Raw genomic sequence first — 26,833 nt, forward strand, 5'->3', positions numbered from 1 at the left:
GTTCAATGTCTCAAAATAGGACAAGTACAATAGGATATACATAAATGGTTGAGCCCCCTTTAAACGTGATTCTGTCTAGGACCATGCAGCCAAACTCAGATGTTACCAAAGCAGGGAGGGACGATTTTGACGTAGAAGGAAGTGCTGCTCTAGTTTTCTGTTTGTGTGGCGGTGAGAGAGCATTGGGCGCAGGGGTTTTTGCACTTTCCGATAAATTCACACTCTTTCGATTTTTGCTGGAATTATATTTTCCAGACAAACGGGATTTGTTTTGTAAATGACAATCATGTGATGCACAGATTCATGCTGCTGTCCAGTTGTAACTACAAACCCACCCGGAAGACTGGGGATTTGAGTCGCTTCGATTAGACTGGGGACAACTGGAAAGCAAATATCGAGGGTTGACTATTTTAGTTTTCTTTACAAATCGCGAAAAGTCCAGTCAATTGAAACTGTTATTGAATAATATTGCATTCATTTGATTGGTCGACTGACAAGCTAGATTTCTCTGGCCGACTGTTGATGTTCTCAATTGTAGCCTAACATTCAACTTGTTACATTGTACATCTCATATAGTTACAATAGTATGAAACAGTAGCGCCGCTACTCGGGATTTCTGCTAAGGTAGAACCTCTGGAGTCTACTGTAAACTGTTCAATAGAACATCATTGATGGACATAGTTATTTCTGCTTTACATCCGGTTTGAAAGAAGGAACTTTTTTTCTATGGCAGGAACATATAATTCTGTCCCTTTCATTGGTTATTGATCCAAAAGTTGACTGTCAATAAGCATACGAAGGCACTGGTCAATTCACATTCTCTGACTAGGCTACACCACATTATTGAAAGGCAAGTGCAGCTCACTAGAACTTTGCGCAGCACCTTTGGCACTTCCCATGATTTGCTGTGACCTAGTAGACTAGATAACAGAGAGAGAACATGGAAGATGAGATGTTTGAGCAGCTCATGTATGTCCTGAACCAACTGGTGACATGGATCGCTGCGGGGGCTATGGTGTTTGGTGGAGTGGTGCCTTACATCCCCCAGTACAGGGACATCAGACGGACACAGAACGCAGAGGGATTTTCCACCTATGTCTGCCTCGTCCTACTGGTGGCCAATATTCTGCGTATACTGTTCAGGTAAGTTTTGCCATAGGTGCAGTAAACTTGCACTTTCATGTTATTGAAATGTGCATTGATGCATGTGAAGGCTGTAGCCTAAGTGCATTTGAAGAACAGACAGACTTCAACTGTTTGGCCCTTCAGATTTTACAGTGTTTATAAATGATACTGCCTCTCACGGGAATCCTTGTATTGGTTTGGATAGCAGAGTTTTTCTTTGGTTCCAACAGAAGCCTATTGTCTCCATGCAGAATAGTATTGCCACCCTGGAGCCTGTGCCCTGACTACTTCCTGTCTCCTCTTTCCAGGTTTGGGCGTTACTTTGAGACGCCACTCCTGTGGCAGAGCATTGTCATGATCGCCACCATGTTGATCATGCTCGACCTGTGTACCAACGTCCGCGTGGCCACCGAACTCCAGACTAAGCGACGTTCATTCACAGGTCGGTATCCTCCTCCCTGGCCTGTCCCTACTCTTTATAGCTTTATAATCAGTTTATAACCTCTGTTCACACGATGGTGTGAACTACTGATAGTGCTTGGTTGTATCACCAACCTCTGGAGAGTGTGTGTGTGTGTGTTACACATTCCTTAGTTAACCAATTGTCCTTCCTCTCAAAGGAACTCCTTCATGTTCGTAATATATTTTACAGCTTAAACACACAACTCAAATCTGACTGCACACCCACTCACAGAGATACACACCCAGCTAACCTCAAGGTGCTGCACAAATCTCCAAATCATTGAATGACAATCTAAACCAACCCAGTGCTATGGGGTGCATTCAGATTCTGTTGGGGTGCATTCAGCAGGGCATGATGTTGTGGAACGGTCAGTTAGAAATGTGTTATGTAGATCAAACATGCCTCTCTGACATGTAGGATAATGAATCATGTTGGCTCTTCATGACATTTCTGAGCTTCTGAGTGGCTCAGCGGTCTAAGGCACTGCATCTCAGTGTTAGAGGCGCCACTACAGACTCTGGTTTGATTCCAGGCTGTATCACAACCAGCCGTGATTGGGTGAGCCATAGGGTGGAGCTAAATTGTCCCAGCGTCGTCCGGGTTTGGCCGGGGTAGGCTGTCAATATAAATAAGAATTTGTTATTAACTTACTTGCCTAGTTAAATAAACGTTAAATAAATCAAACATTTATATCTGCAACATTTGACATTTGCCTACTGAATGTGGCCTTGTACTGTACAACTCTAGTTTGTCTTTGTCATTTCCATGTGAATAAAAGAGTTTGCAAAAAGGAGAACAATATCCCACACAGGAGCAGAGAGAATGGCTAACAGCCCTTAATATACTAATCAGACAGCACTGACCACATGTTCTGTAAACACCAGCCCGAGAGGCTTGTAGAAAACATAAAGCCAGTGACTTTGTTAGTGCCTACATAATCACACAGTGTCACAGAATACAGTGATAATCAGGGTGTCCTCGGCCCTTGCACCTCCAGTCTGGCGTCAAACACTATCAACAGATATGAGAACAATCCACAATATTCACACTGATGGAAAATTTAAGTAGGGGGCTGTCAAATGTTTTGACCCCTAGTTGCACCACACTTTCCCAAAACATCTTGCTGTTCATTGTGTAAATGTATGTATATAAACTCTAGTGCTTTGTGTTTTATGTTGTCAATGTGTCTGCAACTTTGTGTGCTGCTATTTTGGCCAGGTCTCTCTTTTGAAAGAGATTATTAATCTCCAATTCAACCCACACCTTGCACAAACAGAACACTGGCAGAATCATGTGTATTAAAGAAAGTGAAACATGTAGCATGTTAAACATTAACTTTATTCATCCTAAATATTCCCATTGCAGTCATAACAGGATGTTAATAATCTGTTTACGGAACTAGAGTGGGCTGGCGGCTGATTCTGGTTCATAACTCCCTTCCTCAGCCTGTTGATTGACTGACTGACCTACACCAGTTTCCTTGCCAACGGAATACTAGAACGTTGAATGCTCAGTGCTGCCATCATGTGGCCTCAATTCAGAGTTTGGTAGCCAATCAAATTGACAGGATCAGGGTAGGCGGGTCAGATGATTTGAGAAAACAGGCTGTTTATGATTAGTCAAACGTTGAGATTTCAACTCTGTCTGACGCCAAACAAACGTTGGAAGTTTCAACTCTGGCCAAACGTTGAGGTCCCTACTCCGGCCAACAGCTTAGGTTTCAACTCAGTCCGACCCAAACGTTGATGTTTCAACTCTAACTTAAAACAAACGTTGAGGTTTCAACTCAGTCAGATCCAAATGTTGAGGTTTCAACTATGTTAATTCCCACAGGGTAGTTATTGGGTTGTCCATTTGAAGTCACTAAACTTGTGTCAAAAATAAACTTCTCTTGACTTCAAACTGTGGGTCAGTTCTGGTCTGTAGCACAAGAGAAACCAAGCTCTCTTTCTCTGTTCCCTCTTCTTATTTTGTGTCTGTAGCAACAGACAGTAAGGACGAGGAGATCAAAGTCCCTAAGAAGTTCTTTCTGGGTAGGTACTGTCTCTCTCTCTCTGCCTTCCTCCCTTCATCTCTCTCTCTTTCCTTACCGCATGGTCTTGTGTGGCTCTCCCTCTCGTATTGCTCCATTCACAGTATTAACTGCCACTAACTCATCAGCATCATCATGCCTTAACCTGGCGTGGATCCTCCTGCATCGCATGTGATCCTTCCTCGTTATATCTCCATTTGTGATTCCTAAAGAACCAATGTAGTTGTTATAGTGTTCGCATGGAAGTTCACAATGCGTGTTAGCTATAGTCAATAGCTTTAATTGTTTCAGTTTGTAAAATGCTTTTTATGCTACTGATATTAGTTTACTATAGCATGCATCTACTGTATTGCAGTGATTGTGCATGGACATTTAATTTTGCTTCAGTTCTTTGAGTTGTCTGATTGTGATGACCATCAGATTCTGACTCAGAAAATGAAAATGCATGCATTCTAGACTCATATATTGATTAACCATATGTATTAAGACTTTTGATTGTTGCTATTTGCTTGCCATGTTATTGACCTTGACAGACTAATTGCTCGGCTATGTTTCTTGGTTTGAAATGAATTATTATTTTGTCAGCGCTACAGCAACAATTCTATTAAATGCTGCATGTGAAAGCTAATGTGCACTGCCCTCTGCTCCGTGGTCCTGTCTGGTAAAACAATGATGACGACTTGGATTCACACCAGCTTGCTAAAGATGCACAGACAGCTCACAGATGTGACAGTTTATGAGACTGTAGTCTTCCTAACTCTGTCCTGGTTATTCAACCTCTATCTTTGCCCTTTTGTTTCAACTCCCTCTTCTTGTTACTGTACGGAGCCCTCACCCAGCCAGTTGAGGCTGATGACCAGCAATCAATTGTACCTGTTTCATTGTGCTGAGAACTTTGTTTTTGTGAATAGCGTGTGATGCCCATCATAAGTATGCGTTTACTAACAATGGATCTCAATGTTGTGGTTAGTTCTGGTTAACACTGCTGCTTTGTAGTTGGGAAGGAGTTGCTATCCTCCGTGTGGACAGTAGGTGGTGCTGGGAAATAACAAAGGCCTACATTACCTGTGAAGACGCAATAATGCTCTGTGTTGTATGTTGTCCAGAGTCCTCACTGCCAGTGATGTAGTTTACCTTCTCAGAACTGCTATCCATCACACACTTTATTGGGTTCAATCGTCTTCTCTCTTAAAATCCATGCTTCATTCTGAGTAACATAATTCAAAAATCCCCATCAAAATCTGTTTGTTTAGTTTGATTGTGCATTGTAGAATCCAATTATAGTTGTAGAGAAAGGCACAGACTGTTGAAGATATTGATTTCAGCAATCAAAATGATTTTTGCCACCCTTTTATTCAGCCTCTGTGTTTGGAATTGAGTGTTGTGTGTTTGTGTCATTGGGAACTGGGAGTTGACTGGTGGAGTTGCTGCCAACTTCTTACAACTTATCAAAGTGTTTCCACCCAGCATGATGTTCTACAGCACAACTCTAGTGGTATGGTAAGCTGGCTTTCTTCTCATCACAGTAGAAAAAGCTTAATTCTGGTTTCAACTTACCTTATCAAAAGCTGGCATTTTGTGTCCCACGTGTACGTTCACTGTTCTGGCCTGTACATGAAACAGTTAGTACTTGGCAGCGGAACCAGAGCCAGGGTGTGTTCTCCTTAACCTCTTCCTGGCTTTGGGCTGCACAGGTCTGGATCTGGAGCTCTGCCTCCCTGGCTTTCTGGTTCTTTGTCTCCCAGACCCTATTCCTCTCCTCCCTGGCTCCGTCTCCCTCAGCCTCACTATTTGCCCCTGCCTGTTCCATAGCCATACACTATATATACAAAAGTATGTGGACACCTCTTCAAATGAGTGGATTCAGCTATTTCAGCCACACCCGTTGCTGACAGGTGTATAAAATCAAGCACACAGCCATGCAATCTACATAGACAAACATTGGCAGTAGAATGGCTTTCCTGAAGAGCTCAGTGACTTTTTCAACGTGGCACCGTCTTAGGATGCCATCTTTACAACAAGTCAGTCAAACGTCTGCCCTACTAGAGGTGGTCATCTGTAAGTGCTGTTATTGTGAAGTGGAAACATCTAGAAGCAACAACGACTCAGCAGAGAAGTGGTAGGCCACACAAGCTCACAGAACGGGAACCTCGAATGCAACAGTTTGGGGAAGGCCCTTCCCTATTTCAGCATGACAATATGCCCGTGTGCGCAAAGTGAGGTCCGTACAGAAATGGTTTGTTGAGATTGGTGTGAAAGAACTTGACTGGCCTGCACAGAGCCCTGACCTCAACTCCGCGGAACACCTTTGGGATGAATTAGAACGCCGACTGTGAGCCAGGCCTAATCGCCCAACATCAGTACCCAACCTCACTAATGCTCTTGTGGCTCAATGGAAGCAAGTCCCCGCAGCAATGTTCCAACATCTAGTGGGAAGCCTTCCCAGAAGAGTGGAGCAGCAAAGGGGGGACCAACTCCATATTAATGCCCAGGATTTTGGAATGAGATGTTCGATGAGCACTTTTGGCCATGTAGTGTGTGTCTGTTGCTCATCTGTCTGTTGCATAGACATGGGTCTGTTCCTCTATAGATTAATCCAAGGAGGAGAGGCATGTTGTAATCCACTATTGTTGGAAGGATGAAAGAGTACAGGTGGAGGTAAAGAAATAAAACAGGGAAGGAAAGTGCTATGTATGTATGGGATGTAAAAGAAGGAATTCATCAACAAACTACTCTTTGGTGAACTCCCTAAACGGCGGTTTGTCTAAATGTAGTTTGGGAGTAACAAATAGTTCTGACGTCTCCTTATCATTGTTGGGGTTTCAGGCTTTGATGAGGTTGGTTACAATTGAATATTTAAATATAATTTCACCTGCTTTCACTGAAGTTGTAAACATGAGTGTCAAACTGAGACAGACGAAACAACAGTATTCTGACACGTTATCATCGGACTGTCACACGGACCTGTTGAACCAGTATATTCCTGAGACTGTTGTGTGTGTGTGTGTGTGTGTGTGTGTGTTCTGTGCTTGTACCAAACTGTTTAATGTTCTGTGATGTTCAGAGCTGGCTTCCCTCCCTGGCTTCCCTCCCTGGCTTCCCTCTCTCTATGGCACCTCGTCTTGGATCCATTATCACAGCAGGTTCCCAATCACTCTGGAGAAATAACCACGGAGTGCAGGTGCGTTAAGCTCACCTCCCTGTGAGTTCAAACAAAGAACGTTGAGCAGTATTTAGCAGTACCAGATATGTGAGGGGGGTTGGTTGTTAGGCCTGTGTACTGTTAAAGGGACAATCAGGGAGGACAGGGGAACTGGGCATTGGGAATAGTCTATATTCTTCTTTCGATGCTTATTAGTCATCACAGTCTCTCCTGTATGGCGTGAATCTGACCGGTTCCAATGTATCATCTCCTACTCTCCTCACACTTCTAGCTTTTAGCCCCAAAAAGCAGGTTCTTTTTTCTGGACCATTTTTATTTTAGGTGGCTGTTGTTTTGCCTGCATGATTATGGACTATGAATGACAACATGTAACTGTGGGAAGTGTAGACGTGACCGGCTAAATGACAGCTTCTAAACTAATGTTCTGAGGAGACCAACGCATGCAAAGCAATATGACATGATTCCAGCCCTCTCTCCCCCCAACACACACACACACACACACACACACACACACACACACACACACACACACACACACACACACACACACAGACAGGGGCCCCGTGTCAGATTAAACAGAGGGATGAAAGAGGAGAGGAGATGAGGGAAGCGATGGAACGAGAGCGCCCCAGAGTAGATGAATGGCACAGTGGTGGTGGGGTACAGTGTGGTGTAGCATGCAAAGGTGCTGCTGTAAACACCCTGTAACAACACTCTTCTACCATTACAATAAGCCGTGTGTGTGTGCGCCTCTTTGAGCTATCCTCACCCCCCTCAAGGCATTGCTGTTATCAGCGAGGGCAAAACGGACTCACCCCACTCCATGATTAGGTGATTTAGTTGCAGACCGTAGACATGATAATCCATCATGCACACCCTGACTTCCACACATACTCTGATACTCACATACACACATACACCTGTCTGCCATGCGTATCAGAAATGCCATCTAAATCTCAGATCCGGTGAACATCGATATTTCAGCAAAATACATTCCATTGAATTCTGAAGTGCATTCTAAATTACAATCTCAGTAAGTCAGCAGGACACGTCATGTAATGTGTCATTCCTCTTCTTGTGGTTTGTCGAAGGAAATGTGATTATGGAGAACGGTAGGAAACCAAACCAACCATGTCATTCTAGATGAGATGTATGAGTTTACGTCCTCTTTTTATTTGATTCAGTTTAAGTGTGTTTGAGTCGCGATGGTTCACCAGTAGCTCCTGAAACGTTTTTTCTCCATAATCCTTCTGACGCTCTCGTCCCATACCCTGTTCCACCGGCCGCCTCAGAGGAGCTTGATGTTCCGATGAGTAGAATCTCATTTCAACATGACCCTGTACAATGTAGAGGTTTGTGTATAATCCTATGGAAGATGCTGCACAGCACGTTTCCCCTCCACCTCTTCTCCCCCCCCCCCTTTCAGCGGTGATTTAATCTCCTCCATTTATTCTTCTCTCCCCTAACGTCATTTAGAGCGCGGTCAGGCTCCGTGTATTGTTGTCTCAGTGAAGTTTTAAAACGCATTACGTGCAGCTCAGTGGTGACGTCATTGATTTACCGCAGGGAAAGGGAATGAATCAATAAAGACTAACATTTGACAGTTTAACGTAACATAATCGTCAACATGCCAAAGGAGGAGGCATCCTCATCACTAACCTTCTTATTCATACACTGATGGCGTTATGGTTGTCTTAGCTACTCCTATAGGTTAGAGGTCATAGGTAGTAGCAGCACAATGTAGTGTGGAGGCGCCCGTCTCCTAGCCGAGATGTTGTCGGATCACTAGAGATTGTATCGCAGGCCTGCAGTTGTACGACGATTTTCATCTTGAAGTCATGACTTCTTATGCCTCCTTCTTCCGTGAACTTGAACTGCACTTGTTTTTGTTTATTTCCCTGATGAAAAAAAACATTCAACCTTTAGGGTACATTTGGGAAGTCAGTGAGGCAGGAACATTTAGAGTAAATCATTCTGCATTTTCCAAATTCGTTCCAAATGAATCTTTCCATGCAGCTATGCCTCCTTGTTTCACGTCACATGCAATGCTTTTTATTACAGTCTTCTCGAGCCAGCGTGTCACGATGGAGAAAGATCGACCTGAAAAAGGTAAGAACCGTCAGTTTATCGGTGTTAGTATTGTGTCTTACTTTCTCTCCGCATGTCTGTCTGCCTCAGACTTTGACTGGAGCCACTTCTGGTCGTGGAGTCGTTTCGTGGACTACCTGCAGTGTGTGGTGGCGTTCACCCTGTCGGCGGCCTACGTCACCTACCTGCTGCTGGACTCGTCTGTGTTCGTAGAGAGCCTGGGCTTCCTGGCTGTCTTCACTGAGGCCATGCTGGGGATGCCACAGCTCTACTGCAACTACCAGAACAAGAGTACTGAGGGGATGAGGTGAGGACGTCACACATACACACTGAAGTCACCACAGTTGCCATTCAATTGTCTCCCCTTTCTCTCACTTGACATTCGCTGTCTTTCATCCCATCTCTTGCTTCCGTACTACTCATAGCCCAGCTGCTGACCTTCAGTGGTTTATTATGAGACCTATGACCTCAAACTGGTCTTTTCATTTGCACACCTGTGTATAAATTCAGTCTAATTTATGTAACACTTAAATACTTGGATATGTAATTCAGACGCCTAACTGGTACTGACTTTAGTTCATTCAGTGTAAGGATTTTCTACTAGACGTGAACATGTTCTTTGGTTTATACACTACATGACCAAAAGTATGTGGACACCTGTTCGTTGGTCATCTCATTCCAAAATCATGGGCATTAATATGGAGTTGGTCCCCCCTTTTGCTGCTATAACACCCTCCACTCTTCTGGGAAGGCTTTCCACTAGATGTTGGAACATTGCTGCGGGGACTTGCTTCCATTCATCCACGAACATTAGTGAGGTCGGCACTGGTGTTGGGCGATTAGGCCTGGCTCGCAGTCAGTGTTCCCTTTTCATCCCAAAGGCGTTCAGTGGGGTTGAGGTCAGGGCTCTGTGCAGGCCAGTCAAGTTCTTCCACAAAGATCTCGACAAACCATTTCTGTATGGACCTCGCTTTGTGCACAGGGGCATATTGTCATGCTGAAACAGGAAAGGCCTTCCCCAAACGGTTGCCACAAAGTTGGAAGCACAGAATCGTCTAGGACGTCATTGTATGCTGTAGCGTTACAATTTCCCTTCACTGGAACTAATGGGGCCTAGCCTGAACCATGAAAAACAGCCCCAGACCATTATTCCTCCTCCACCTAACTTTACAGTTGGCACTATGCATTCGGTCAGGTAGCGTTCTCCTGGCATCCGCCAAACCCAGATTCGTCCGTCGGACTACCAGATGGTGAAGCGTGGTTCATCACTCCGGAGAACCCGTTTCCACTGCTCCAGAGTACAATGTCAGCGAGCTTTACACCACTTCAGTCGACGCTTGGCATTGCGCATTGTGATCTTAGGCTTGTGTGTGGCTGCTCGGCCATGGAAAACCATTTCATAAAGCTCCCGACGAACAGTTGTTGTGCTGACATTGCTTCCAGAGGCAGTTTGGAGCTCAGTAGTGAGTGTTGCAACCAAGGACAGAAGATTTTTACATGCTTCAGCACTCGGCGGTCCCATTCTGTGAGCTTGTGTGGCCTACCACTTCGCGGCTGAGCCCTTGTTGCTCCTAGACATTTTCAGTTCGCGATAACAGCACTTACAGTTGACCAGGCCAGCTCTAGCAGGGCAGAAATTTGACTAACTGACTTGTTGGAAAAGTGGCATCCTATGACGGTGCCATGTTGAAAGTCACTGAGCTCTTCAGTAAGGCTGAAGTACTGCCAATGTTTGCCAGTACTGCCAATGTTTGTCTATAGAGATTGCATGGCTGTGTGCTCGATTTTATACACCTGTCAGCAACGGGTGTGGCTGAAATGGACAAATCAACTAATTTGAAGGGGTGTCCACATACCTTTGTGAATATATAGTGTATTATTTAAACTGAGACCTTATTTTGAACAGGATGCCTCCTTAGATTGTCTTTTTTAATTTAACTTATTGCCTTTTTACTGCATTCTCCCTAGCGATTAAATCCTTAGGCAGGATTCGCACAGACAATTAAATGTATATAAAACATGACGCTTCATTGTTAACGCTCCATTCTAATGCTGTTATTATGATGATGATTATATTATACCCATTTAGTGCCGTTGCTGTCATCATCATGGAGTTTTAATTGAGGATCTTCAGTAGTGTTTTCCGAGTTCCTATTATTAGTCACACAGTTGGGACCGAGTCATGACCAATGCACACACGCGTGTACACACACATACAGTGCCTTCACAAACTGTTCACGTCCCTTTACTTATTTCACATTTTGTGTTACAGCCTGAATTGAAAATGTGTTACATATATTTTCTTTCTCAACAATCTACACACAACCCCCATAATGACAAAGTGAAAACATGTGTTTTGACATTTTTCCAAATGTATTGAAAATGAAATACAGAAATATCGCATTTGCATTAGTGCTCACGCCCCTGAGTCAATACATGTTAGAATCACCTTTGGCAGTGATTACAGCTGTGTCTTTTTGGGTAAGTCTCTAAGAGCTTTTCACACCTGGATTGTACAATATTTACACTTTGTTTATTTTTTTAATTCTTCAACTTCTGTGAAGTTGGTTGTTTATCATTGCTTGACTGCTATTTTCAAGTCTTGCCATAGATTTTCAAGCCGAAACTGGAACTAGGCCACTCAGGAACATTCAGTGTCGTCTGGGTAAGCAACTGACTGAACCAGGTTTTCCTCTAGGATTTTGCCTGTGCTTAGCTCTATTTCGTTTCTTTCTATCCCAAACAACTCCCTAGTCCTTGCCGATGACAAGCATACCTATAACATGATGGAGCCACCACCATGCTTGAAAATATGAAGAGCGGTACTCAGTGATGTCTTGGAATTCCCCCAAACATAACGCTTTGTATTCAGGACATAAAGTACATTTCTTTGCCACATTATTAGCAGTTTTACTTTAGTGCCTAATTGCAAACTGGATACATGTTTTGGAATATTTTTATTCTGTACAGGCTCCCTACTTTTCATCATTGGTGGAAAAAGTACCCAATTGTCTTACTTGAGTAAAAGTCTCTAAAATTTCTGGGTTTTAAATATACTTAAGTATCAAAAGTACAACTGTAAATCATTTAAAATTCCTTATATTAATCAAAATAAAATGTTCACATGCACTGAATAAAACGGGCACAGACCTTACCATGAAATGCTGACTTACAAACCCTTAACCAACAATGCAGTTTTAAGAAAAAGATTTACTAAAGTAACACAATAATATAACAGTAACAAGGCTACAGTATATACAGGGGGCACAGGTACCAAGTCAATGTTGGTGGGGAACAGGTTAGTCGAGGTAATTGATGTAATATGTATATGTAGGTAGGGGTAAAGGGACAAAGCACACGGCACCATTTTCTTGTTTTTAAAATGTATGGATAGCCAGGGGCACACTCCAACACTCAGACATTATTTACAAAAGATGCATTTGTGTTTAGTGAGTCTGCCAGAGGCAGTAGGGATGACCACGTGTCCTCTTGATAAGTGCATGATTTTGACCATTTTCCTGTCCTGCAAAGCATTCCAAATGTAACGAGAACTTTTGGTTGTCAGGGAAAATGTAAAAAGTACAATATTTTCTTTAGGAATGTAGTGGAGTAAAAGTAAGTTATAAAAAATATAAATGGTCAAGTAAAGTACAGATACCCCCAAAAAAAGACTTAAGTAGTACTCTAAAGTATTTTTACTTAACAACTTTACACCACTGCTTTCCACTCTGTCATTTAGGTTAATATTGTGGAGGAACTACAATGTTTTAAAGTCACCGTTGGCCTCATGGTGAAATCCCTGAGCGGTTTCCTTCCTCTCTGGCAACTGAGTTAGGAGAGACGCCTGCGTCTTTGTGGTGACTGGGTTTATTAATACACCATCCAAAGTGTAATTAATAACTTCACCATGCTCAAAGGGATATTTTTTTAACCATCTACCAGTAGGTGCCCTTCTTTGCGAGACATTGGAAAACCTCCCTGGTCTCTGGTTGTGTCTGTTTTGAAATTCACTTCGACTGAGGGACCTTAAAGATTATTGTGTCTGTTTTGAAATTCACTTCGACTGAGGGACCTTAAAGATTATTGTATGTGTGGGGTACAGAGATGAAGTAGTCATTCAAAAAGTATGTTAAACAGTTATTGCGCACAGTCCATGCAACTTATTATGTAACTTGTTAAGGACATTTTTACTCCTGAACTTATTTAGGCTTGCCATAACAAAGGGCTTAAATACTTAGTGACTTAAGACATTTCATCTTTTCATTTTTAATGAATTAGTTAACCTCTCTAGGATAGGTGGCACCAAATCGTCCCACCTACGTAACAGCCAGTGTAATCCCGTGGCGCGTTATTCAAAAACCTAAAAAATGCAAAAACTTCAATTTTTCAAACATATGACTATTTTACACCATTTTAAAGACAAGACTCTCGTTAATCTAACCACACTGTCCGATTTCAAAAAGGCTTTACAACGAAAGCAAAACATTAGATTATGTCAGCAGAGTACCCAGCCAGAAATAATCAGACACCCATTTTTCAAGCTAGCATATAATGTCACATAAACCCAAACCACAGCTAAATGCAGCACTAACCTTTGATGATCTTCATCAGATGACAACCCTAGGACATTATGTTATACAATACATGCATGTTTTGTTCAATCAAGTTCATATTTATATCAAAAAACAGCTTTTTACATTAGCATGTGACTAGCATGTGACTAGCATTCCCACCGAACACTGCCGGTGAATTTACTAAATTACTCACGATAAACGTTCACAAAAAACATAACAATTATTTTAAGAATTATAGATACAGAACTCCTCTATGCACTCGATATGTCCGATTTTAAAATAGCTTTTCGGTGAAAGCACATTTTGCAATATTCTCAGTAGATAGCCCGGCATCACAGGGCTAGCTATTTAGACACCCAGCAAGTTTAGCACTCAGCAAAGTCACATTTACTATAAGAAAAATGTTATTACCTTTGCTGTCTTCGTCAGAATGCACTCCCAGGACTTCTACTTCAATAACAAATGTTGGTTTGGTTCAAAATAATCCATAGTTATATCCAAACAGCGGCGTTTTGTTCGTGCGTTCAAGACACTATCCGAAAGGGTAAATAAGGGTGACGAGCATGGCGCAATTCGTGACAAAAAAATTCTAAATATTCCATTACCGTACTTCGAAGCATGTCAACCGCTGTTTAAAGTCAATTTTTATGCAATTTTTCTCATAAAAAAGCGATAATATTCCGACCGGGAATCTGCGTTTAGGTAAACAGACAAAAGAAAATAAAGCATTCGGTCGACTCGGGCATGCGCCTAAGCCCATAGTACTCTTATCGGCCACTTGCCAAAAGCGATAATGTGTTTCAGCCAGAGCCTGCCTCGATATCGTTCAGCTTTTTCCCGGGCTCTGAGAGCCTATGGGAGCCGTAGGAAGTGTCACGTTAGAGCAAAGATCCTCAGTCTTCAATAAAAAGAGCCAAGATGAAACGCCACTTGTCAGACAGGCCACTTCCTGCATGGAATCTTCTCAGGTTTTGGCCTGCCATTTGAGTTCTGTTATACTCACAGACACCATTCAAACAGTTTTAGAAACTTTAGGGTGTTTTCTATCCAAAGCCAATAATTATATGCATATTCTAGTTACTGGGCAGAAGTAGTAACCAAATTAAATCGGGTACGTTTTTTATCTGGCCGTGTCAATACTGCCCCCTAGCCCTAACAGGTTAAAGTTTCCAAAAACACAATTCCACTTATTTGATATTATGGGGTATTGTGTGTAGGCCAGTAACACAACATCTCAATTTAATTCATTTTAAATTCAGGCTGTAATAAAACAAAATATGGAAAATGTCAAGGGGTGTGAATACTTTCTGAAAGCACTGTACACACACACACAACACAATGTAAATAGTCTCTGAATGATCATGCAACAGACTAAAAATAAACATCACTAAAAATAGAAAGATTGAGTAGCTCATTATCATATTGATTATCAAAGACTCATAATAAAAAATTAAGCCAAACCCCAGAACATGCCATTGCCATGCCAGTCAGGTCCAGAGATGGTTAATGACAACAGATCTGCATCCCAAATTGCACCCTATTCCCTATATTCAGTGCATTTGGAAAGTATTCAGACCCTTTGACTTTTTCCACATTTTGTTATGTTACAGCCTTATTCTAAAATGGATTAAATAAAATATAAAATCCTCATCAATCTATGCATACTACCCCATGATGACAAAGCGAAAACAGGTTTTTAGAAAAACAGAAATACCTTCTTTACATAAGTATTCAGACCCTTCTCTATGAGACTCGAATTTGAGCTCAGGTGCATCCTGTTTCCATTTATCATTCTTGAGATGTTTCTACAACTTGATTGGAGTCCACCTGTGACAGGATTGTGTTGAGGCACAGATCTAGGGAAGGGTACCAAAACATTTCTGTAGCGTTGAAGGTCCCCAAGAACACAGTAGCCTCCATTCTGAAATGGAAGAAGTTTGAAACCACCAAGACTCTTCCTAGAGCTGGCTGCCTAGCCAAACTGAGCAATCGGGGGAGAAGGGCCTTGGCCAGGGAGGTGACCAAGAACCCGATGGTCGCTCTGACAGAGCTCCAGAGTTCCTCTGTGGAGATGGGAGAACCTTCCAGAAGGACAACCATTTCTGCAGCACTCCACCAATCAGGCCTTTATGGTAGAGTGGCTAGACTGAAGCCATTGCTCAGTAAAAGGCACATGACAGCCCACTTGGAGTTTGCCAAAAGGTCTGATGAAACCAAGATTGAACTCTTTGGCATGAATGCCAAGCGTCACATCTGGAGGAAACCTGGCACCATCCCTATGGTGAAGCATGGTGGTGGAAGCATCATGCTGTGGGGATTTTTTTCAGTGGTAGGGACTGGGAGACTAGTCAGGATCGAGGGAAATATGAATGGAGCAAAGTACAGAGAGATCCTTGATGAAAACCTTCTCTAGAACGCTCAGGACCTCAGACTGGGGCGAAGGTTCACCTTCCAACAGGACAACAACCCTAAGCACACAACCAACACAACGCAAGAGTGACTTCTGGACAAGTCTCTGAATGTCCTTGAGTGGCCCAGCCAGAGCCCGGACTTGAACACCATCTTACATCTCTGGAGAGAACTGAAAAAAGCTGTGCAGCGACGCTCCCCATCCAACATGACAGAGTTTGAGAGGACCTGCAGAGAAAAATTGGAGAAACTCACCAAATACACGTGTGCCAAGCTTGAAGCGTCATACCCAAGAAGACTCAAGGCTGTAATCGCTGCCAAATGTGCTTCAACAAAGTACTGAGTAAAGGGTCTGAATACTTATGTAAATTTAATGTTTCCATTTTTTATTTTTAATGCATTTGCTAAAATTCCTAAAAACCTGTTTTTGCTTTGTGTGTGTGTAGATGATTTAATTTTGTTGATGTTTTTGAATAAGGCTGTAATGTAACAAAATGTGGAACAAGTCAAGGGGTCTGAATACTTTCTGAATGCACTATAGTGCACTACTTTTGATCAGGGCCTATTAGGGAAAAGGGTGCCATTTGGGACACTTGATGCAATTTTTTAAAAACATTTATTTCACCTTTATTTAACCAGGTAGGCCAGTTGAGAATTATTTTTTTTTCATTTACAACTGCGACCTGGCCAAGATAAAGCAAAGCAGTGCGACCAAAAACAACAACACAGAGTTACACATGGAATAAACAAACGTACAGTTAAAAACACAACAGAAAAATCTATATACAGTGTGTGCAAATGAGGTAAGATAAGGGAGGTAAGGCAATAAATAGGCCATAGTAGCGAAGTAATTACAAGTTAGCAAATTAACACTGGAGGGATGGATGTGCAGATGATGATGTGCAAGTAGAAATACTGGTGTACAAAAAAGTAAATCAAAACAATATGGGGATGAGGTAGGTAGTTGGATGGGCTATTTGCAGATGGGCTGTGTACAACTGCAGAGATCGGTAAGCTGCTCAGATAGCTGATGCTTAAAGTTAGTGAGGGCGATATAAGTCTCCAACTTCAGCGGATTAAAAAAACAAAACAATTGCAATTCATTCCAGTCATTGGCAGCAGAGAACTGGAAGGAAAGGCGGCCAAATGAGGTGTTGGCTTTGGGAATGACCAGTGAGCGATACCTGCTGGAACACGTGCTACGGGTGGGTGCTAAGGCGGAGCTTTACCTAGCAAAGACTTATAGATGACCTGGAGCCAGTGGGTTTGGAAACGAATATGTAGCGAGGGCCAGCCGACGAGAGCATACAGGTCGCAGTGGTGGGTGGTATATGGGGCTTTGGTGACAAAACAGATGGCACTGTGATAGACTGCATCCAGTTTGCTGAGTAGAGTGTTGGAGGCTATTTTGTAAATGACATCGCCAAAGTCGAGGATCGGTAGGATAGTCAGTTTTACGAGGGTATGTCTTCACCCTGCTAATGACAGGCTGAAGGCATGTGTTTGCTTTTCCATCACTTCCTGTTTATATTGACCTGTCAGAGCCAGGCGCAAGACCCCTTTAGCAGACAGTTACCAAACAGAACATTACTACAACACAAAGAGGAGGGGGACTGGGGGCTGTGGGTGACACAACATGGTTGCTCTAAAGGTGGATGTTGGGGTGGGGGAGGAGATAATGGGGGAAGCTTGTATACAGGAAGTGTATTCTGATCTGTCTTGTCATGGTTTGATGGGAAATGAAGTCCAAAGTGGATGTAAATGTAGTCCTCCTGTTCTATAGTTACAGTACAGCTACAAATCACATATTTACTTCAAGGATGTCAAGTCAACCTCAGTAAAGAACAGATCTCTGCTTCTCGCTCTCCCTCTCTGCCACTCGCTCTCTCTCTCTCTTTCTGCCTCTCTCTCTTTCTGCCTCTCTCTATCTCTTTCTGCCTCTCTCTATCTCTTTCTGCCTCTATCTCTTTCTGCCTCTCTCTCTCTCTCTCTGCCTCTCTCTCTCTTAAACGTAGCTCCATGGTCAAAACAAGATACATTGTCTAATGTAGCTCCATGGTCAAAGACAATTCATTCGAATTTGAGGCTTAATTATAGGGCTGTGTGAACTGTTTGAAGTTGAGAACTTACGAAACACACATTATGTAATCCTGCTGAATTTATCACCTGTGGTCACCTTGGATGAGATGTATTATATTGTGAATATTTCCTGGTGTGGTGATTTAGCATGGGGTTGGTTTGCCCAGTGGTTTTGGAGATGGATGTACTTAGTTATTGTGGTCTTCCCTCCTCTCCTTTCTGTGTGTGTCTTCCCCCCCTATTAGCCTCTCTGTGTGCAGAATTAATGGCACTTTGGTCTAGGTGTGCTGGCATGATGTCAGGTCTCCAGCGGTGTGTGGGCGTGTGTCTGTGTATGTAGCAGGGCAGCAATGAACATAAACCGACAGGAGCAGTCAAACTAATGACTGGGGTGGGAGGCGGGGGAGGGTAGCTAGGCGGGGGATACCTGGGGTGCTGGCGTTGATGTCTGGGCCCCTGGCCTGAGATAAAGGTAATGGAACATGGAGAGACAGGCTTTGCAGACCGCCTACTGACTGACTGTCCTTATAAGTCCTCTCTGTGTGAGCTGTTTCCCATGGACAGATAACACGCTCAGAGGGAGTGCCTTATTTAGCCTGCCTGTTCTTTGACCAGTAAATTCAGTCAGTATACAAGTCTATATACAAGTCTGTCTCTGCATTCACAACACTGCATCACTACCTTGTCAGACTAGTATATGACAACTTGCCCACCCACCTGGGCTGTGGAGTTGCTGATTACCTGATGAAATGCAGAGGGTCTTCCATCCTCCTCCACCTCCGATGCATACAGGCTTTTTTTACCTCCCAGTTAGTCTTCTGTAAGTGGCTGGGGACTTTTAGAATCATCTCCCAGGCATGTTCTGACCCCATCCCTGACCTCCCAGCATTCTCTCTGAGGCTGCGTCCCAAATGGCACCCTATTCCCTATAGAGATGGGCCTTGGTCAAAAGTAGTGCAGTACATAGGGTGCCATTGGAGACGCAGACCGAGTTCTCAGGAGGGCTGATCAAATCCTCAACCCTGCTCTCACATCATTACACACAGAGCTGGCCCAAACTCTACGTCAGCACTCAGAGAGAAATAAATAAATGTTCATCCTCTTCCCCAGAACTAACAAGCTTCCTACCTTGTATGGATTTGGAGGGAGAGGGGGAGGATGGAGGGAGAGAAAGATGCAAGAAGGGAGGTAGTATGAGTAGATGCATGGGAAGGTTATTAAAAAGGGTGTTACAAATGAAATGAGTGAAGGGGAGCGAGGTGAAGCTGGAGACATGAATAATATAGAACGTTTGACAGGTCTCACCCCTTCCTCTTTCCTCCCCTCATCCTGTGGGTGCTACAGTTGAAGTCGGAAGTTTACATACACTTAGGTTGGAGTCATTAAAACTTGTTTTTCAACCACTCCACACATTTCTTGTTAACAAACTATAGTTTTGACAAGTCGATTAGGACATCTACTTTGTGCATGACACAAGTAATTTTTCCAACAATTGTTTACAGACAGATTATTTCACTCATAATTCACTGTATCACAATTCCAGTGGGTCAGAAGTTTACATAAACTAAGTTGACTGTGCCTTTAAACAGCTTGGAAAATTCCAGAAAATTATGTCATGGCTTTAGAAGCTTCTGATAGGTTAATTGACATCATTTCAGTCAATTGGAGGTATACCTATGGATGTATTTCAAGGCCTACCTTCAAACTCAGTGCCTCTTTGCTTGACATCATGATAAACTCAAAAGAAATCAGCCAAGACCACAGAAAAAAATTGTAGACCTCCACAAGTCTGGTTCATCCTTGGAAGCAATTTCAAAACGCCTGAAGGTGCCACGTTCATCTGTACAAACAGTAGTGCGCAAGTATAAACACCATGGGACCACGCAGCCGTCATACCGCTCAGGATGGAGATGCGTTCTGTCTCCTAGAAATTAATGTACTTTGGTGCGAAAAGTGCAAATCAATCCCAGAACAACAGCAAAGGTCCTTGTGAAGATGCTGGAGGAAACGGGTACAAAAGTATCTATGTCCACAGTAAAACAAGTCCTATATCAACATAACCTGAAAGGCCGCTTAGCAAGGAAGAAGCCACTCCTCAAAAACCGCCATAAAAAAGCCAGACTAGTTTGCAAGTTTGCAACTGCACATGGGGACAAAGATCGTACTTTTTGGAGAAATGCCCTCTGGTCTGATGAAACAAAAATAGAACTGTTTGGCCATAATGACCATCGTTATGTTTGGAGGAAAAATGGGGATGCTTGCAAGCCGAAGAACACCATCCCAAAGGACAACAAAGCCAAGGTATTGGAGTGGCCATCACAAAGCCCTGACCTCCATCCCATAGAAAATTTGTGGGCAGAACTGAAAAGGTGTGTGTGTGAGCCAGGAGGCCTACAAACCTGACTCAGTTACACCAGCTCTGTCAGGAGGAATGGGCGGAATCAGGAGGAATCACCCAACTTATTGTGGGAAGCTTGTGGAAGGCTACCCGAAACGTTTGACCCAAGTTAAACAATTTAAAGGCAATGCTACCAAATACTAATTGAGTGTATGTAAACTTCTGACCCACTGGGAATGTGATGAAAGAAATAAAAGCTGAAATAAATAATTCTCTCTACTATTATTCTGACATTTCACATTCTTAAAATAAAGTGGTGATCCTAACTGACCTAAGACAGGACATTTTTACGAGGATTAAATCTCAGGAATTGTGAAAAACTGAGTTTAAATGTATTTGGCTAAGGTGTATGTAAACTTCCAATTTCAACTGGACCAAGCAGACAGCTTGAGACGGGGTGAACCTGTACCCTGTAATCAGCCTGAAGACAATTACCTCTGCTAAGTGGCTTCTGCTAGACAATAGTCTTCGTACTTTGAAGCCACCAATGCAGCAAATCTTCATCAGTTCACTTGTATGGATCATTGAACGTGTTGCCTTGCCAATAACATTGATACAGGGTCAGACAAATGACATAGGGAGAGTGGTACTATATTAGAGGTATTGGCAGTGTAGTCAATACTTGACAGTACTGTATGGTTATGACCCAGTCATAACGTCAGAGATGCAGTATAATATTCATCGGATGTGTGTTGGATTTATTATGGATTCGTTTATTGGGCCTACTACTGCATACCATGATGGAATATGACATCAGTGTATTTGCTTAGTGCAAAAACCCATTCCCTGAAACGCCTAGAAAATGTCTGACTAATTATTTGGATTTTTAAACGTACACAGCAACCATACAAAACCCTTTACAGGGACTACAAAGGGAAACTCAGCCACGAGCTGCCCAGTGACGCGAGCCTAGCAGGCGAGTTATATGCCTTTTTATGCTCGCTTCGAGGCAAGCAACATTGAAGCATGCATGAGAGCGCCAGCTGTTCCGGATGACTGTGTGATCACCCTCTCCTTTGCCGATGTGAGCAAGACCTTTTAAACAGGTCAACATTCACAAAGATTACCAGGATGTGAACTCAGAGCATGCGTGGACCAACTGGTGTCTTCACTGACATTATCAACCTCTCCCTGACCGAGTCTGTAATACATGTACAAATTACCTTGACTAACCTGTACCCCCGCACATTGACTCGGTACTGATACCCCCTGTCCTCTATTGTTATTTTATAGTGTTACTTTTTATTTTATTTTTAACTTTATTTTATTTAGTAAATATTTTCTTTACTTTATTTCTTGAACCACATTGTTGGTTAAGGGCTTGTATAAGTAAGCATTTCACAGTAAGGTCAGCATCTGTTGTATTCGGCGCATGTGACAAATAAAATGTGATTTGATTTGACAGGTCTTCCCTTGACACCAATTAGATTAGGCCTCTCCCTCACCCTTTAAATGTGTTTATATTCAGATTAGCATTCTGTCCTTTGACTAACCTGTGTTGTTTACACATGAATGGAAAGTGCTGACATGTCAGGATTGGCTCTGGCACTCTGAGCAGGGGTCCCTACTCCAAAATGTCACGACACGAGGCAGGTAGTATTAAGAACAGCAGATGGAGGATGCCTCTGCGTTCAGAAGGGAGTGTTGTTGTGGGAATGTTGTTGTGGTAGGCGGTTTATTGTAAACACTTCTGAATGCTGTTAGCTAACTGTGTTTGTGCCTCAGTCCTTCCTTTGTCAGCGTTTACCTTCCGTCCTCGGTTTCAGTACAAAGCCTGGGGAGAAAAACAAAGAGTCCCAAAGATGAGAGGGAGGTTGGAGGAGAGGGATAGCACTAGCTGGGGAGACTGTTTGTCTGTCTGTGATTTATCCATAATCACCAACCCTTTGTCAAGACTTTTCTCATTATAAAAACTAACTTGGATGTTTTAGAAACATGGAGCGGAGATCCTGGGAGCCCAGCATGCCAAGAAACCTTGCATATACCCATTTATAATAAGCAACGCTGTTTTCTCCATCTAAAAAGTAGAGGGCTTTCAAAGCTCGGTCTTTGTACAGTAGACAACATACCTAGAGACCTCCTGCTGTACTGCCCTTCTACTGTCACTGTTAGTGTGTTACTTCCCTATCGCCTCATTATAGTTCACAATCCTGCAGAGTAACACAGAGAGGAGGGGCCACAGCCTAAAGTTGGGCTCTCCAACACTGTTCCTGGAGAGCTACTGTTCTGTAGGTTTTCGCTCCAACCCTAATCTAGCACACCTGATTCTAATAACAAGCTGGTTGTTAAGTTGAATCAGGTTAGTTACAACTGGGGTAGGAGCAAAAATCTACAGGAGGGTAGCTCTCCAGGAACAGGGTTGGAGAGCCCTGCACTAAAGGAACACTTGAAACAAACCACAGAGTTGTTCTAAAAGCTATACTGCTGAACAACAGAACTATAGTTGTTCATTTACTCTGATCAGCCTAAGCAGCTCCCTGAGAGAAGAGGGAGAAGTGCTGCTGCAGAGAGCAGATGGGTGAACTCACCGCACCGTGAGTCTGAATTTATAAACCTCCCTGAGAGGAGTTCTAAACTCCAGAAGAGTTCTGGCAAATGAACTTGAATGAATTCCATTTCTTTCCTTTTAGTAGTTTGTTCCGGAAATAGTGGGTCAGTATCCACACCTGAAACGATGTATTTGGTCTGTTATTGTGTTTCATGATTTCCTAATGTCTCTTTTCTGTCATGATTTAAGGTAGTGTTCATGTGTGTCACCGGCCGTGTCCAAATACCTGTACTTGCGTTCTAAATAGTAGGCTTTTTGGTAATGCAAAAATATAATTTTTTATAGTGTGAAATTTCTTGTATCCTTTAAATGCCAGAATGTCATACTCGTTTAGACTTTTCATCTAGTATTTACTGCACTCTATGGAGGAATAGAAACATATTTTCAGACCCACGTGTGTTTTGACAACAGCTGATAATCGGCTGATAAGAGGACAGGCTGTAACAAAAGGAACGAATGGCGGGAAACGCAATTGTGCATTAGGTGACGCATTCTTAGTATGGGTGAGCCTAGTATGTTGATTTGTTGCTTACTGCATGCATTTATACTAAACAGCACGTAGTATGATTTAGTACACAGTATGTCATTTTAGTAAGTAGTAGGCAAGACAGATTTTGGACACAACCACTGTTTCTAGCTCTGCTAACAGTGAAATGTTTATCTCCCCCCCTCTCTTCTTTCTCCTCCCTTTTCTCCCTGTAGTATAAAAATGGTGATGATGTGGACGAGTGGGGACACCTTTAAGACGGGTTACTTCCTGCTGACCGAGGCTCCTGTCCAGTTCTGGACCTGTGGTCTGCTGCAGGTGGGAGTGGACGTTGCCATTCTATTCCAGGTGTACTACTACAGCCGCTACCCGCAGAAACCCGTGTCACACACCGTGTCACACACAACCAGCACCAAGGCACTCTGAGACCCCCTAACACACACACACACACACACACACACATCGTTACCAATCGGTCATGAGCACACAAACTAGTTAGAGTTACTTTGCCTGAAGAACGTTGCTGAATGACACTTGTTCCATTTCTTTTCAAAACAGATAGGACCTCCAGTTATATATGTATTTGTTTGTATGTTGTGCAGATGGTTATACAAGTATATCCCAAGAATATATCCCTGTATATGAATATACCTGAGCATACACACACAATCTTATGCACATGCATCAGTCTACATTGCAGTCATATGCACTGTGTATGGATGGACGCTCAAGGAAATGTGGACCAGCTTTCCTGTCCATAGATCTGATGATTGTTGCATGAAAAACCTTAAAAGACTTTCACAAAGGGCTGGTTACTCAGCCAGTGATCACAATGTACAACGGCTCATCGAAGTAACTAACAGAAACCTTACTGAATGTACAATGGAATTATTATTTTTGGGGAAATTAGATTCTACATTTAATTTAGATAGCTCTTTGTTCTATGTTCTCCACGGGTCTGGTCTGTCTGATCTCTTAGGCCTCTTCTGGTCTGGTTGGAAGACCTCCTGCTGCTGCTGCTGCTTGGAAAATTCACAAGATTAATTCAACTGGAAGCAACAGCAGTTTTACCAAAAATGAAAAAGGCGGTCTGGGCCAGAGGCCTGGTTCCTGGGAGCCCAACACGTTTCCTTCAGATGACTCTGAGGTAAAGCTTAAGGACTCAGTGGTTCAGTGGACAACTGTGTTGCTGGTATTACGGACAGTAAGGGAGTCAGTGGAGAGAGGGAGGTAGGACATTGTGTGAAACAAATATTATGTTTATGTTACTGTTTTCATTTAAAGGAGTAGCAGCCATGTTTGTAGGCCAGGGAACTGGATGGACCTTCTGTGTTTTTTATGGTAAACAACAACAACGCATCGGGAAGGACATTAAGTACAAAGCTCCTGTCTTTAGCACTGTTTATACCTGGTTCTAACATGCATCCTTTCTCCTGTCCACATTCTGATCGTGCCCGCATTTTCAGACAGGTGTAGACGATTTAAAGACACATATGTACCATGTGTAGACATATTTCTGGAAATATGGGCACAATCAGAATGTGGACAAGATCAGGACAAAGGTCGCATGTTAGCGCCAGGTATAAACAAGGCTTCTGAGGACCTAGTGACAGTCTGTTTGCTGGTCTATGGACAACTCAACTCATCTCCCTGCTCCTCTCAGCCTCAAGCACCCCTAGAAACCTTTTATTTGTTTAAATAGGACCTTTAGAATTTTATATGAATATTTCTTTCTTTAGCTTTCTTCAAATGTTTTAGATGTGTGCTTTGGGTGGAGACGTGGGAACAGTGGTTGAATCTGGAATCGGTCGGGCGTGGACAAATCTTATCCTGCCGAGGGCTGGTGTGGGTGCAGGGTTTTGTTCAAGCCAAGTAGTAGGCATGTCCAGACTCAACCTCTTGAAGTGTTTGACCACATGGTAAGTTGAATCTCTCTGGGTGTAACCAAGACGATACCAGCACTACAGCTGTTATATTCACTTCTGAACTGCTGGCTAAAACGTAGTTGGTGGTTGCGTCCAAAATGGCGTCCTATTCCCTGTTTATTACACTACTTTTGACCAAGTAGTGCACTCTATAGGGAATAGGGTGCCATTTCAGACGCAGATAAAAATGTTTTATGCTGGATACTCTGGGAAATGTTATTTTAATCACTGGCGATGTGGAATATTTGTTTTGTTATGCTATCCATCTTTTTATAATCCTGAAACGCTTGTATAATCACAAACCTTGTACACTTGCCCTTTATCCAGCTCTTTTTTACAATGATGAGGACGGTGACGCATGTCACATGGTGACCGTTGTTGTCATTGTATGAAGAAGTTGTGCACCTAGTAAACTCTGGTTGTGTAGTATCAACCGGGCCAAAATTACTCACTGTTTCTGATGTTAAGTTGTATCATTTTGGTGGTTGTTCAGTTTTAGTTGTTCATGGGTAAAACTGCAAAACTATTCCTCTGTTTATGTAGATGCTGATCAAACAATGCCAATCCTTGTGATTTTTGAATATTTTTTTACATAGTTTTAGGTCAGGATTCAATCTAAGTTGCGTTATAGAACACTGCACGGGACTGCCGACAATGCCACTTTTAAATGCAATTTACACCAAAGCCGGCTTTCGCCGTATCCATACCATGAATTCGATCTCTGCGAACGCGGGGGTAATTGCCTTTTAAAAAGCGCATTGTCGGCAGTCCAGTGCACTGCTTTGTAAGGCACCTTGGACTGAATCACAGCCTCAGTTTATGTACCCCAATTTTTTTTATGGTTATCAAACCATTTGTGTTATACATTTTTTGGCCATTTTTATATTTGATGACCTTTTATTACCACGTTGTGTCTTTTGTTGTTTTTCTACACAGTACATTACCACATTTCTTTCCATGGAATGGCCAGTTCTTTCTATAGAATTGCCAGTTCATCGTCAATAGACAATTTAATTCAACCTCTGCCTGGTATGCTGTTACTTGTTGCCAGTATTCATGAAAGCTCTGTGGCGCTGTCATTAAAGGCCAAAATGAGAATTTCTACTGTGCTTTGTGTAAATTCATTATGCTAGTGATGTTTGTAGTGTGCAATATAGGGTACCATTTCTGACGCAGACCTATTAGCTCTGTCTTGATAATACTATTCCATCAGCTGTGGAGACCTGTTAGCATCATCTGTCAGAGGAACCACTGGCTCACCAACCACAGTCTGTTTGGGCTCCAGGCATGTGGCCTCAACAGCTATCAACAACACTTACATGGTAATGCACCTGCGCTGTGTCTTCACAACAAGCACTGTGTTGACCACACAATACCAACATTAGTCGACAGGGTTTATGTAAAGCGTATTCTAAACAAACAGGAATGTGGCGGCTAGCCTCAGCAGAACTAGTCCAGAGAAAATTAGACCGGGGGTCTGTTCCAAATGGTACCCTATTCCCTACATAGTGCACTTCTTTTTACCAAAGTCCTATGGGTCCT

General features: G+C 42.8%; 1 protein-coding gene across 2 annotated transcripts; it reads left to right on the top strand.

Annotated features, from left to right (window-relative positions):
• Positions 1-123: 123 nt before the first annotated feature.
• On the top strand, positions 124-26,393 carry slc66a2 (solute carrier family 66 member 2). 2 transcript variants are annotated; one of them, XM_014142321.2, is made up of 5 exons: positions 124-1,143; positions 1,434-1,567; positions 3,571-3,621; positions 8,962-9,178; positions 23,582-26,393. In XM_014142321.2, the coding sequence occupies exons 1-5, from the start codon at positions 941-943 to the stop codon at positions 23,790-23,792; spliced, it is 816 nt and encodes a 271-aa protein (XP_013997796.1). In that variant the 5' UTR covers positions 124-940; the 3' UTR covers positions 23,793-26,393. The 2 variants fall into 2 exon arrangements, with proteins under 2 accessions (XP_013997796.1, XP_013997797.1); XM_014142322.2 differs by lacking the exon at positions 3,571-3,621 and having other exon boundaries at positions 125-1,143.
• The last annotated feature ends 440 nt before the right edge of the window (positions 26,394-26,833 follow it).

Source organism: Salmo salar, chromosome ssa14 (assembly GCF_905237065.1).
Source record: "Salmo salar chromosome ssa14, Ssal_v3.1, whole genome shotgun sequence".
NCBI classification, from domain to species: Eukaryota; Metazoa; Chordata; class Actinopteri; order Salmoniformes; family Salmonidae; genus Salmo; species Salmo salar.